This window comes from Panthera tigris, chromosome B3 (assembly GCF_018350195.1).
Source record: "Panthera tigris isolate Pti1 chromosome B3, P.tigris_Pti1_mat1.1, whole genome shotgun sequence".
NCBI classification, from domain to species: domain Eukaryota; kingdom Metazoa; phylum Chordata; class Mammalia; order Carnivora; family Felidae; genus Panthera; species Panthera tigris.
This window is the reverse complement of record NC_056665.1, coordinates 80,226,746-80,241,117: the sequence shown is the minus strand read 5'-3', so window position 1 is coordinate 80,241,117 and position 14,372 is coordinate 80,226,746. Positions and strand designations below refer to the sequence as shown.

The window sequence follows — 14,372 nt, the reverse complement described above, 5'->3', positions numbered from 1 at the left end:
ATCACAGCAAGTGCTCTCCTTAATCCCCATCACCTATTTCACCCATCCCCCCACCTTCCTCCCCTCTGGTAATCATCTGTTTGTTCTTTATAGTTAGAGTCTGTTGCTTGGTTTGCCTCTCTGTGCCTCTTTTCCCTGTGTTCATCTGTTTTGTTTGTTAAATTCCACATATGAGTGAAATCAGATCATATTTGTCTTTTTCAGACTGACTTATTTCACCTCGCATAATAATCTCTAGCTCCATCCATGTCATTGCAAATGGCAAGATCTCATTCTTTTTAATGGCTAATATTTCAGTGTGAGTGTGTGTGTGTGTGTATACACATGTATCTTTATCTCACATCTTTTTTATCCATTCATCAGTCAATGGACACTTACATGAAAGATGTTCCACATCACTCATCATCAGGGAAATACAAATCAAAACTACAATGAGCTATCACTTTACACCTGTCAGAGTGGCTAAAATCAACGACACAAACAACAAGGATTGGTGAGGATGTGGAGAAAAGGGAACCCTCATACATGGTGGGAATGCAAACTGGTACAGCCAGTCTGGAAAAGGTTCTTCAAAAAGTTAAAAAAATAACTACCTTATGATCCCTGAGCAATTACACCACTAAGAGTTTACCCACAGAATAAAAAAACACTAATTCAGAGGGATACATGAACCCCAATGTTTACAGCAGCATTATCTACAATAGCCAAACTATGGGCAACAGCCCAAATGTCCACTGACTGTGTCAGTTATTACTAAGCTTAAACTCTTTTAAGTAGTTTTATGCATCAGAAAAACATAGTTACTAATAATTTTTTAAAAAGAATCTTGGGTACACAGAATTGGATGTATCAAGATTACCGGAAAGTAACTGTAATAAAGCCATGTTTAAGATGAAGATAATGGTTCAAACTGGTCATCTTCCTTCCTTTTTAGAGGCAGAGAATTTTTATATAGAACTTACCTCTTGGAATGGATTTTTGTTCCTTGGAACTGAGCTGTAACAAAGAAAAATGATACTGAAAATTTCACCTGAGGCTTTCATTACAGATGAAAGACATATGGAAATACATGCATGTACACACACACTAAATATAAAAATGTATTTACAATCCTTCCTCCTTCGCTTTCTTTGAGGCTTGTCCTTGGTTTTGTGTATCCAAATAGTGAATGAGGAAGAATATGCTGGAAGTCTATGTGTCAGTATCTAAAAGGGGGTAGGGCAATCTGTTAACTTTAAAATGAATGCAGAAGAATATGCTAGAAGAAGTGTATGTGTCAGTATCTAAAAGGGAGTAGGGCAATCTGTTAGCTTTAAAATAAAATTCTAGGGGCACCTGGGAGCCTCAGTCGGTAAAGTGACCGACTCTTGGTTTTGGTTCAGGTCATGATCTCATGGTTCGTCAGTTTGAGCCTCACATTGGGATTCCCACTGTCAGTGCACAGCCCACTTGGGATTCTCTCTGTCCATCTCAAAATAAATAAAAAAAAAAATTCTAGGAGAAAACTGAAAGGGAGAAGTCAACACTGAGCAGCAGCTCTCATAAGGAATAAAATCTGGGTATAAGGTAAGTTGATAAAGTACCTATTTTAGTGGTAAATTACATAAAATTTTACGATACTCAACATAATTTCATAGTTTGTCAGTATCTACATTTGTGAAAAAACTATGTCAACACATGTGGGGGAAGGATAACAATTTAGAGGGGATATGGGAGGAGGTATTTCCATTTTGCTGTAGCTCATTTCTTTGTATTTATGTATACCACTATGTATCATTATATATATTAAGCACTATTTCTGTATTTATGTTTTAAAAAAACTTATTTGGTGCTAAGATATCTTATAATAAAGGTATTTTTCAAAGCTTTTGTGAGTCAGATATATGTTTTCAGTGCTAAAACAGGCTATAAAAAGAGCTTAGATTTTTGAAAATGTCAACCAAGAGGACAGAGCTATTATCCCTTCCTTAATTATTTAAAGGCTGATTCCACAGCTCTATCATCTTTTCCTCATTTCTATGGCCTGTCTGAATATTCCATAAAAAGGGCCAGAAGTCCACCTGATTGAAACACCTCATCAGTGTTTAACTTCCTTCTGGAGTGTTTTAAGTTCCTCTGAGAGTGGACATGGATGGAATAAGGAGGTGAGACCTAAATAGCACAGTATTACTAGTTATTAATAACCAAGATTAATTGTGACAGAATAGCTCCGAAGCCTGAATCTATTAAAAATGAAACTGAATTCCTCTGTCTTATCAATGCTAATACTCATTATTATGCATAAACTACAGGGAGAATTAAGGTATTTCTCAGTAATTTTTTAAGAAGCAAAACATATCTACCTGTTAGCCATATGCAAATACAAGGAAGACTAAAATGTAAGCTGTGAACTGGAGAGTATCAAGATAGGAAAAGAGTTGTAAATCTACCGTTTCAAAGTGTACAAATCAGTGGTTTTTAGTCTATTTACAGAATTGTACAATCTTCGCCATTGTCTAATTTCAGAACATTTTTATCACCTCCAAAAGAAGCCCCATACCTATTAGCTGTCACTTCTCATTCTCTCTCTCTCTGGTAATTTATTTTGTTAAATTCTTTTGCCAGTGTTATTAGCTGCTGCTTTTGCAACTCTGGTAATATTTCTGGAAAGAACCTTTTAAGTTACCAAAACAATCTAATCATCATCTATCTAGTGATTAGATTATCAATTCTATCTTACAAAGATGCAAAAGCTTGGGATAAAGCAGAAACATAGTTCTAAAGATCCCAAACCTAAGATGTAGGCAAGAAACCAGTTTCACCCAAATTTTGGTGTTAAAGATCATTCTAAGAAGGTTTTTTCTTCTCCTAATTCTATTCTTTCTCTATGTCTTGTAGGCTATTTTTCAAACTACCATGAATTAAACCTTGAAAAATAATATCCATAATGAAGTAAACAAGTACTGCATACTGCATACTGCTGCATACTCTTACAAAATAAGAGAAATTACTTGTGGAGTATTTCATTGCCATAAAATATTTATAACAATCCATAGGGCCTGGATTTTATGGACCATATAAAAAACAAAACAAAAAAATCCAACAACTGGGTATTCAACATAAAGTTCCCACCTTTGCTTCGGTTCAGTAAGAATATTCATTTAAAAACATACTATTCATATTCCCCTTCCCACACACTTTGTAATACTGCCATCTCGTCATTAAGAAAAACCAAAACAACTAAAATATAATGTATGTTTTTGGTGTGTGAGTGTATATACTTGAAAGGAAAAGAACCAAAATGTTAAGTACAATTAGCAATGATTATCTCTAGGTAATGAGATTATACATACTGTTCACTTACCAGTTTTCTATATAGTTTGAATATTTAATAAGCAATTATTGATTTGTAACAAAAAATCAATTTTTCCATTCTCGGTGGGGTGGGGAAACCTATAAACAAATTACACAAGTCAAGAGCTGCTTACCTGTCATTGCCCCGTAGCATTTTGGGATCAAAATATCTATAGTCATCAGTTTCCTATTAAAAAAAGCAAACAGAACTTGATTTCTCTTTAGAGTTACAGTTTGGCTTTGAGTATTTTATTTCATTAAGCTTTTAATATGGTAGATTAATTAAATGTGTGCCACCACCACCAACTGAACACTTACTACATGTTAAACATTATCCTAAATGCTTTATTATTTTTTAAATGTTTATTTTTATTTTTGAGGGGGGGTTGGAGGGGCAGAGAGAGAGAGAGGGAGACATAGAATCCAAAGTAGGCTCCAGGCTCCAAGCTGTCAGCACAAAGCCCAATGTGAGGCTCGAATCTGTGAGCCATGAGATCATGACCTGAGCCAAAGTCGGACGCTTAACCAACTGAGCCACCCAGGTGCCCCAACATTATTCTAAGTGCTTTAGATGAAATTACTCACTTAAACCCCACAACATCTGTGAGGTAGTTACTCTTATCTCTTTTTTTTCAGATGGGCAACATGGGGTACAGAGAAATTATAGAACTTTCCTAAGATCATACGACGAGTAAGTAAGGGAACTCCAGACTCTGAACCCAGGAAGTCTAGCTTCAATTCCCAAGCTTCTAACTACTATACTATACTACTATACTATTTCTTGAAAATTTACCATTTTATAAACCAAGTAATTATTTTGTCTTGTTTTCTATTTTAGAGTTTTATTATTTAGCCCTAATTTTACTGAATATACAGATGAGCCAAAACAGGTTCATAATCTTATTTGAAACATTTAAAGTTAGATGTATTCTGGAATTTTGAATTTAAAAAGTTTTAGATAGCTAATATAATGCATAAACTGTGTATGTAACATTCCCAGCGGGTACCACCCCATCATCTACCACATTGATATTCTATAGCTAAGTATATGAATATTAACATAAAGTAGGATAAATTCAAGCCTCAACTTGAATTAAAATTAGGTTTTGCCACCAAGTGAGTTATACAACATCTTTCCAATTTTCAGAACTTTGTAGATTTCAGAAGTTGTAGATAAAGGACTGTGGAGAAACTAGCTTCTTGATATTAAAGGAGCTGAGAAGTATTGTTTTACTGCTTGTAACTATCATTTCCTTTTTTCAAATTTTATTTTAGAGACAGAGTGAGAGAGCCTGGGAAAGGAGCAGAGGGAGGGAGGGAGGGAGGGAGGGAGAGAGAGGGAGGGAGAGAGAGGGGGAGGGGGAGAGAGAAGGAGGGAGGGAGGGAGGGAGGGAGGGAGGGAGAGAGAGAGAGAGAGAGAGAGAGAGAGAGAGAGAATCGTAAGAAGGCTGCATACTCAGTGCCGAGCCCAGTGTGGTGCTTGATCCCACGACCCCAGGATGATGATCTGAGCTGAAAGCAGGGGTGGAATGCTCAAATGACTGAGCTACCCAGATGCCACTGTAATCACTTCCTAATCTCTGCCTCTCTCTCCTTCCATAGCACAGTCAGCCAGAGGAATTTGTTCTTTTCTGGAGTGTGGATGGCCCTACCCCAACCTGATCAGTGATAAGCTCTGCATGTATTGCCACCACCTATTCCTGTACTCAGTGGTGGACAGGGTTTAACCAATTACAGAACTTCCAGTGAACTCAAAAACTGCATCAGAATTCTTTAACACTTAGCTCCAGAAAGCCACTGCCAGCCAGATTTACAAGATGAAAACTATGGGATACTGTCTTAATCCCTTCTTTCAATTTATCCAGTCAAAACAATCAAAGGAGAACACTTAGTAAGGGATTAGAATGCATCTACCATATGACTCTACTTATATGTGGAATGTAAGAAACAAAACAGATGAACACAGGGAAAGGGAAGGAAAAATTAAATAATATAAAACCAGAGAGGGAGGCAAACCATAAGAGACTCTTAACTATGGAGAACAAACTGAGGGTTGATGGTGGGGGGGGAGGTGGGCGGGGAATAGCCTGAATGGGTGATGGGCATTAAGAAGGGCACTTGTGGGGGTTCCTGAGTGGCTCAGTTAAGTGTCTGACTTTGGCTCAGGTCATGATCTCATGGTTCGAGAGTTCAGGCCCTGCCTCAGGCTCTGTGCTAACAGCTCAGAGCCTGGAGCCTTCTTCAGATTCTGTGCCTCCCTCTCTCTGCCCCTCCCCTGCTCACACTGTCTCTGTCTCTCAAAAAGAAATAAACATTAAAAAAAAATTTTTTTTAAGTAAAAAAAAAGAAGGGCACTTGTGATGAGCACTGGATGTTATATGTAAGTGATGAATCACTAAATTCTACTCCTGAAACCAATACTACACTGTATTAACTAACTTGAATTTAAATAAAAACTTGAAGAAAAAAAAAGAATTCATCTAGAATTAGGTTATAGCATTTTCAAGCCTTTGAGATAAGATACATTCAAGATTACTACCAGCTAAGTCTAACACAGTACACTTTGCTAATCTCTTTGGTATTTTGCTAAACTATCTTCAATGCTCCAAATCAAGTTGTCTATCTGGGAACAGGAAAAGGAGAAGAGAAAGTACAGGCAGCTGTCTCATCTAGCAGATGGATGAACAGATGCGTTCAAAGCAGAAAAAAATCTACTTTTTCTAATTAAAAAATGTGTCTGTAGTAATGTGCCTTCAGTTATACAGTGAAAGTCAAAAGAACTAATAAAGGAACTTACGCAACGTAGAGGAACATTAGAATAAGACCCCAAATTTAGCTACCCGTGTATCTATGACAGAATATTGTGGAAAGCATGTGTATATGAGAATGAGTAGCAGGCAGAAATACAGGAATAGCGGGCTTTTGGTTCCAATTCTGCTATTAAAAATGGTGTGACTTGGGATAAGTCACTTAACATCTCTAAAGGTTTCCTCTCCTTTAATTGTTCAAATTACTGATTACTTCTAATTGTTCAAATTACTTCTAATGTTTCCTTAAACTCTAAACCTCTGTGATTCCATAAAAGGCATGTTTCTTTGCCCTAATCAATATATCATAGTGGTGAAAAATGTGGCCTGCTTAGCTCTGCCATTTATTAACTTTGTGTCCTTGGGCAAGTTAATTAATTTTATTGTGCCAGTTTCATCTATAAAATGAAAATAATAGTATTTTCTTAGAAGGTTCTATTAAGAATTCAATGAAATGTGAAAAATGTTTTGAATGGTTCCTGGCACATAAAAGGGTGCAATATTAGCTATTATCTTTATTATCATCATTATTTATCATCTCAACTTCAAGATTAGGGTCATGCAACAAAGTATCTTAAACTTAACTTCCTTAAACCCTTATAGATTTGGCATCTGCCTAAAATTCTGCATTTATTCGTATTTTTAATCTTTAGTGTTTGGGATAATATCTCTCACATATTTATAGCTTATTATGACTTACTGTTCTCTAAGATAACTAGTTTTAAGTATATACTTCTTTCAGGCTTTCAGGCTTTTCAAGAATTGTTATTACTTCATATATTCTAGGATGTTTTAACAAAGTCTATTGTTACTACATTGTATACCATTTTCTCTGTATCAACTCCTAGATGGAAGAATCCAATCCCTTATATCTTAACATTATAGACAATTATTCTCTCATTACTTTCATAATTGTAGTTACCCCTTTGGGGGATGTTTTTATTACACTCTTTGTTTCCACATGGGCAGATTTTTAAGTAAGTTTTTGTTAATTCCCTTTGATATTATAACCATGTTTTAACAATTACAAAAAGTGACACATTGATCTGAAGATTCTGCTCATTCTTAGCACGGGATCCTAAGCCTTGCTGCCAAGTCTATACAGAGATCCAGATCAATCCAAACTAGGGTTTTGATGCTGCCTTTCTTGATTCTAGACTCTTGTGACAACCGCATTCTAGCTGCCATAGAAACAGGATGGGCTGTTTTATGAAACAGATTGTGATGATTTTCACATTCTTTTAGCTTGGAAACCCAGTAAATGCTAAGAATATTTATCGGTCTATCTATCCAACAATTTATCTCTCTCAATTTACTTTTCAGCCCAAAAGAATTTAGTGCTATCTGAACACATGCACTTAAAAATTTCACTTCTCTCCTAATTTAATTTTATAAAGTTAAATTGCTCGGGTACTCTTTATACTACATCAATTGATGCTCACTAGTTGTCATTTACAGAAACTTGCTCCTTAGGATATATTTTATCTACATTTAATTATACATGAAGAATATAATCTACATTTAATTTGGATGAGAGCTGGCCAGAATAGTTACAGCAGCTGAGAAAACCAATTCTCATTACCTGTGATAATGACTAAAAACAGGCTCTTGGAGAACATGGACTCTTTTTTTCCCTCATGTAGTCTGCTGTGATTGAGTGCACAATGAACTCAGATTTTATTATCTTTCATAAACTGAGTTTGATACATTCACGAATTTGCAAGTACAATATTATACGTTACTCACAGGATTTGACTTCATCTCCATGAGATTGTCTAAAATACGAGTAACAGGTAGATTCTGTAGAAAACATAAATATTTTGTTAAATATTAGAAAAATAATCAAAATTGTTCTCTATTAACAAAACAACCAAACCATTTCACATTTAACTATGCTTACTTTTTGATTAAACATATTCTAAAATTAAGAATTCAGTGAATGGTGTCATAGATGTAAATATCCTTGGCACTACTGAAGTTTCTAGGAAAAAAAATATATAATTCTAAATCAAAAGGTCCTTTTAATGTGAAAGTGTAACCAGGTTTCAGTATAAACACGTTTGGGCTTTTCACTTTGTTGGATGTTTGTTTTTTAATACTAGTAATTGCAATCTTCTGATAAAATAAGAATCCCATTTTCCCCCCATTTCTTTTCTGCAGATAGTAAGTAAGAGTTTCTTTCAACAGAGTAACTTAGGAGCATCTGGGTGGCTCAACTGGTTGAGCGGTTTACTTTGGCTCAGGTCATGATCTCATGGTACATGAGTTTGAGCCCCACATCTAGCTCTCTGTTGTCAGCAAAGAGCCCACTTTGGATCCTCCGTCTCCCTCTCTCTCTGCCCCTTCCCCCACTCACGCTCTCTTTTTCTCAAAATAAACATTAAAAAAAAAAAAGAATAAGAAGAGTAACTTAAAGTTTGAAGAAACTCAGAGTCTCTCATTTCTAATGTATATTCTTTTAAGCCAGTGGGGCGCCTGGGTGGCCCAGTTGGATGAGCATCCGACTCCGGCTCAGGTCATGATCTTGTGGTTCACGAGTTCGAGCCCCACGTCACACTCTGTGCGGACAGCTCAGAGCCTGGAGCCTGCTTCAGATTCTGTGTCTCCCTCTCTCTGCCCCTCCCTGATTCATACTCACTCTCTCTCAAAAATAAACATTAGAAAAAAATTTATATTCTTCTAAGCCAAAAAAATACTTGTGCTCTTCCAAAAATGGGGAAATGGATACACACAAATTTTATTGACCATTTTTGTTTTGCCTGGGATAAACTCCAAATTTCCAATGACATACTTCATTGTCTTCTTACAGAGTAAATTTCACGTTGAACATGAATGTTTAACACTGATATTGGCAGAAGATTGCCTCTTGACATGCTTACATGCCTTGGGATACGAAATAGTATTGTTCCATTTCAATCTGATGATTTTTATCATTATTTTAACATAACAACACATGGAATACAGAAAATTTACTAAGTGACTATTATGTCTGTTCAAACTGCATTCCCACTGGGATGATATTCTGCCCACTTTGAACCGATTTCCTTTGTGAACTGTACAGGATGTTCTGTAAAGAATATTTTGTATCTTAGAGACTTCATACAACAAAGGCAACATTAAATCTGATTATTTAAATGTAGATAACAAACACATTACTATTTTACAAAAGTTTTGCTTTCTTTAGGACATCAAATATTTTGTTGCTAAAATGGATTATCACTATGGAAAATGCTGCTTTGCCCAGACAGAAAATTTGCATTTCTTTTTTCTTTCTCTATATTAGCAAGTAAAAACCTTTTAAGATGATTTTACCAAGTAAAATTAAAGCTATTTCATTATTCCCTATTTGTGTTGGCCAGAAACTTTTTAATATAAACAAAACACCAAAGGTTCAATGTAACTAAATGTACTTCCTGAATTCTATAATTTAGAATTAAAAAAAAAAAACAAGGCAGCTCAAAATTTTACCTTTTAAGTTTTGTTTCAAATACAATTGAGCTTATTCATGCAGGAATAAGTCTAAGCCATGACAATCTCTGAAGAATGACTGGGAGCAGATTTAAATCTATAAAAACGCTTTATCCAAAAGAAAAAAACTACCCTTATATATTTAACTACAGTTAACAATAACAAAAGATGATGAAGTGCTTTGCAAAATAACAGGAGGGAATAATTTTTTAAAAACACCTGGAGCAAGAATACATTAAAATTATAAGATTTTACTAAATTAATTTTATACCAACTTCTTAACTTGCATACAACTCTCCACTGAGCTCCCTGAATTACATTACTAGATCTGTACAATGGAGACAAATTCAGGAAAGATGTTATGTAATGACTAAAGTCATAAGAGTCATACTACTATATTTTTGAAAATACTTGGAAATTTTTGAGTATTTCTATCAGTATCTCATGATAAATCCTCCTGCAGTATAAAAATGAGATTTTTCTAAAAGGTACAACTAAATTTTGGTTTGTATTTTATAGCTCTGCAATACCTACAAACCTGCCAGTCAACAGGTCATTAAATAACGTAAGAAAAATTTCTTTCTAGCAGAATACTTTAGAAGTTCATGAGCCCAGGGACAGTTGTTTTTGTCTGGTCTTTACAACCACATAACACCGAAAGAATCATTTACCACTGCTGCACCATAGGATATTCACATACTGTCAGTGATTAAGGAAAACTTCAAGTGTAGAGAATGATAAAGGAAAGGCATAAGAAACAGTAAAACTTCTGAGTTCTTTGTCACCAACTATGAGATATCCAGGTTTTGTTCTTTGCCTAAGTGAAGGCTTGAATTGAGTTAATCATTTAAAAAATCAATTTTATATTACTAATAATTTATATACAAGACTAACCAACTTTTACTGACTGAAAACAAACTGACCTGTGGCAGCTTACAGCAAAGAATAAACATCAGAAGGAAACCATACAATTTTCTTTGTTCAACAAATGTTACCTTACTCATCTTTAGAAACACAAAAATTTTCTGTAGCTCAATAAAAGATATAAATGAAATATAATCAAATAAAAAACTCATTAACTGTTTAAAAAATTCCCAAGCATAGGGGAGCCTGTGTGGCTTAGTCAGTTAAGCGTCCGACTTCAGCTCAGGTCATGATCTCACAGCTCCTGAGTTCGAGCCCCACATCAGGCTCTGTGCTGACAGCTCAGAGCCTGGAGCCTGCTTCGGATTCTGTGTCTCCCTCGCTCTCTGCCCCTTCCCCGCTCATGCTCTCTTTGTCTCAAAATAAACATTAAAAACAAACAAACAAAAGCAAACAAAATATTCCCAAACATTTTTCAGTGTTTTTGGGAACTGTTTTAGAAATAAAATGTAAAACATTATCGTGTGGGTTAGCATTAAATCTTTATTAGCAGCAAGCCTTACTATAGACATAGATTTGAGAGATAAAAGTCTCATAAACATGAATATCCTACATTAAGTATCACTATTTCTAAAATCCTCAAATTTAGATACATGAACTAGAAATTTTATTTGGAGAAAAAAATAAAAAATAAATAAAAAAAAAAAGGATTCTAAAAACCCTTACTGGTTTTATGACCATAGTTATGTTCTATGATTTTAGTCACTGGAAAAGGCTGAATAAAAACAATGTTAATCTTATCTCTGATGATGTAATTGCTTAAAAACAAACTGAAACAGAATGTGCACAGAAGTTAAAAAACAATCTAAGCAAAGTAATACAGCTTTACACCTAAAAGAGTTAAAAAATTTTTTTTCCCTTTAGTTCTCCTAGAATTAGCCACTTACTCTATACTGCCAGCTGGTCTATAGTGACTATTTCTAATTTGCCCTTTACAGCCTTGGGCTTGGGATGATAATCTGATGCTGAAGTCAGCATTGAGATTGTGACAAGAATTGCTCCTGTCTTGATTATCAAAACCCTGGTGAATGAAAACCAGTTTGTGGACTTCCTTGAATGCTTTTTTTTTTTTCCCCCCAAGTAAGCTTCACACCCAACACGAGCCCAACACAGGGCTTGAAATCATGACCCTGGGATCAAGACCTAAGGTGAGATCAAGAGTCATACACCTAACTGACTAAGCCACCCAGGTGCCCCAAGAATGCTTATCTTGAAGACTATGTTAGCCAAGTAACTAATAAGATGAAATGTGTGGATACCAGAAACACATTGGAAATGAGGAATTATCAACGATATAGGGATGGAAAGTTGTCAGTGAAGTAAAGATAGGAAAAGGGAGGGGGTATAAGATGGATCATCTATTTCCAAAATTTTAAAATTATATACCAGAAAGGGATCTATGGATGAATCCAACATCCACATCTTACAGATGAGGAAATAATAAAATATAAAGGGGTGTTTTTTCCATAATCACAGTATGCTAATGGCAATGAAATCAAGAAAATAAGATCACATGGACCCAATAAAACACATCCAGTCCTCTATCACTCAGTTTCAACAATGATCAACTCATGGCAAATCCTGTCTACTCTCACCTATTCCCCACTTTCCTAGGTTGTTTTAAAATAAGTCCTCAATAAAAAATCATTTCAGTCATCAATATTTCAGTATATATTTTCAAAATATAAGAACTCATAAAAAACTATAACACTACTAGCATAACTAAAATAATAATAATTTCTTAATACAGTAATATCCAGTTAATGTTAAAATTTCCCTATTTCAAACATTTATTGTTGAGTTTTCTCATTCAAATCACAAACTTAAGGGCCACACACTGGAGTTAGATGATACACCTTTTAACTTTTTTTAACCTACTGGTTTCCACTGCTTGCAATTTATTTGTTAATTCATTTGAAAAGAGTGATTATTTTAGCAAACAATCCAAAGTGAAATAGAAAACTTCTAAATTATGCAACTTTGTGCTATATTATTCATCACATTCTTGTACAATTATCCTCGCACAAATAAATTCCAAATCTGTGAATATCATTCAAATGGTATAAAACCATTTGATGCAGAAAACTTATGTTGCCCAAGAAACGAAGCATAAAAAGCTCTTAAAGGCAACATAGAAAACTGCACATGAGACATCGTATTCTTTTTATTTATAACTTAAAACATTTACTCAGATTAAAAAATGTAAAATAATAGAGATTTTAAGAGTCATAAAGTACTCAAAACTTTGCAAGTATCAAAGTGGCAGAATTCATCTCTAGCAGTCTCTTCTCTGGTCATCTCTTTCCTCTTAGTTCCCAAACTGCCCCAGATCTCCCATTGCAGTACTGCTAAATTTTAGAACATTAGGGCAATGTAACTTTTAAAATGGATTTCTATTAGTTTAAACATTTCTAGAACAATAGACTCTTTTTTAATTATTCAACTGAAAAAGACTGCACACATATACACACATACATGTATGCACCAAGGTCTGGGAAGGATGTAGAGAAACTAGCACTGTAAGTCAATGCTAGTCGGTGTACCTTTTCTGGAGGGCCACTTGGTATTATTTACTAAGAACAATTAGAAATGTTCACCCTTTTGATTCTATAATTCAACTATAGGAATTTATCAGATAGAAGTAATCAGAGACAAATACCCAGAAAAAAACTAACATTTAAATATTAGGTATATATCCATCAGAATACTCTTTTTTTTTTTTTTTGAAACAATAACAAATGATTGTATTAGACTGTTTTTTTCTTATTTTCAAAAATGTTTATTTATTTTGAGAGAGAAAGTGAGCGAGAGAGCACAGGGGAAGTGCAGAGAGAGGGAGAGAGAAAATCCCAAGCAAGCTCTGCACTGTCAGCACAGAGCCCAGCGTGGGACTCGAACTCATGAACTGTGAGATCATGACCTGAGCTGAAATCAAGAGTAATGTGCACTTAACCAACTGAGCCATGCAAGTGCCATTTTTTTTTTTTTTTTTAAAGTAGGTTCCACACCTAGTGTGGAGCCCATCGTGGGGCTTAGGCTCACAACTTTTGAGATCAAGATCTGAGCTTAGACCAAGAGTTGGACACTTAACCAAATGAGCCACCCAGACACCCCTAAATATTTTTTAGTATGACTTTTCTTTTTACTTCAAAATATAAAATGAACCATCCTCCCACAACAAAAAAATCACATTTATTTCCTCTATGTTGAGCCTAAATGTCTCATTAACTTACACTTTTAAAAAAATGCATGGCTCTTCTAGTAGTAGCGGCAGAAATATCCTACAGATAGAGATAACTACCAATCATTCCAAAATTTACTTCTGTAAGTGAGAAACTGCCTATTTCAAAGCAGTTTGTTACTTGCAATGTTAAGAAAAGCAAAGGGATTTGAGGTTACAGATGATAGTTTTTATACTTTATGAACTTTAAACAAACTTTTGTGTTAGTACAATAAAATATTTAACTAGATCAGTTTAGACACCTATTACAAACATCACTAGTGGACATTTATGTGAATAATAAGCTCAGAAAGTAAGAACATTCCAAAAATTAAAGTCTGTAATTTGTCCATACTATGAGCTATTCCACTATTGCGATTTCCTTGTAAGAGTAACCCATTAAGAAAAATATGTAATTCTCCTTAAACATAAATTTAACTACATGTGGCTACACAACACCCACTCTATCTACCGAAAGGCAGACATTATCTTAGGAACTGGTGGTTCCCTTTTTGTCTCACATAACAAAATCATCTTGTCCATAGTTAATGCTAAATAACTATCGTTATTGGTGGTGTGACAGAGATTCTCTCTTGACAAAACTTTACTCAGGCTCCTCT

The 14,372-nt window shown here is 34.8% G+C and overlaps 1 protein-coding gene across 1 annotated transcript in view; it reads right to left on the bottom strand.

Moving 5' to 3' along the window:
• Window positions 1–14,372, bottom strand: part of SCFD1 (sec1 family domain containing 1) — a 115,518-nt gene that overhangs the window by 14,434 nt on the left and 86,712 nt on the right. The window contains exons 20-22 of the mRNA XM_007098073.2: window positions 7,887–7,940; window positions 3,468–3,520; window positions 963–996 (exon numbers count right to left, since the gene is read on the bottom strand). Of these exons, the coding sequence (XP_007098135.1) occupies window positions 963–996; window positions 3,468–3,520; window positions 7,887–7,940 (141 nt within the window). The remainder of the gene's footprint in view (window positions 1–962; window positions 997–3,467; window positions 3,521–7,886; window positions 7,941–14,372) is intronic.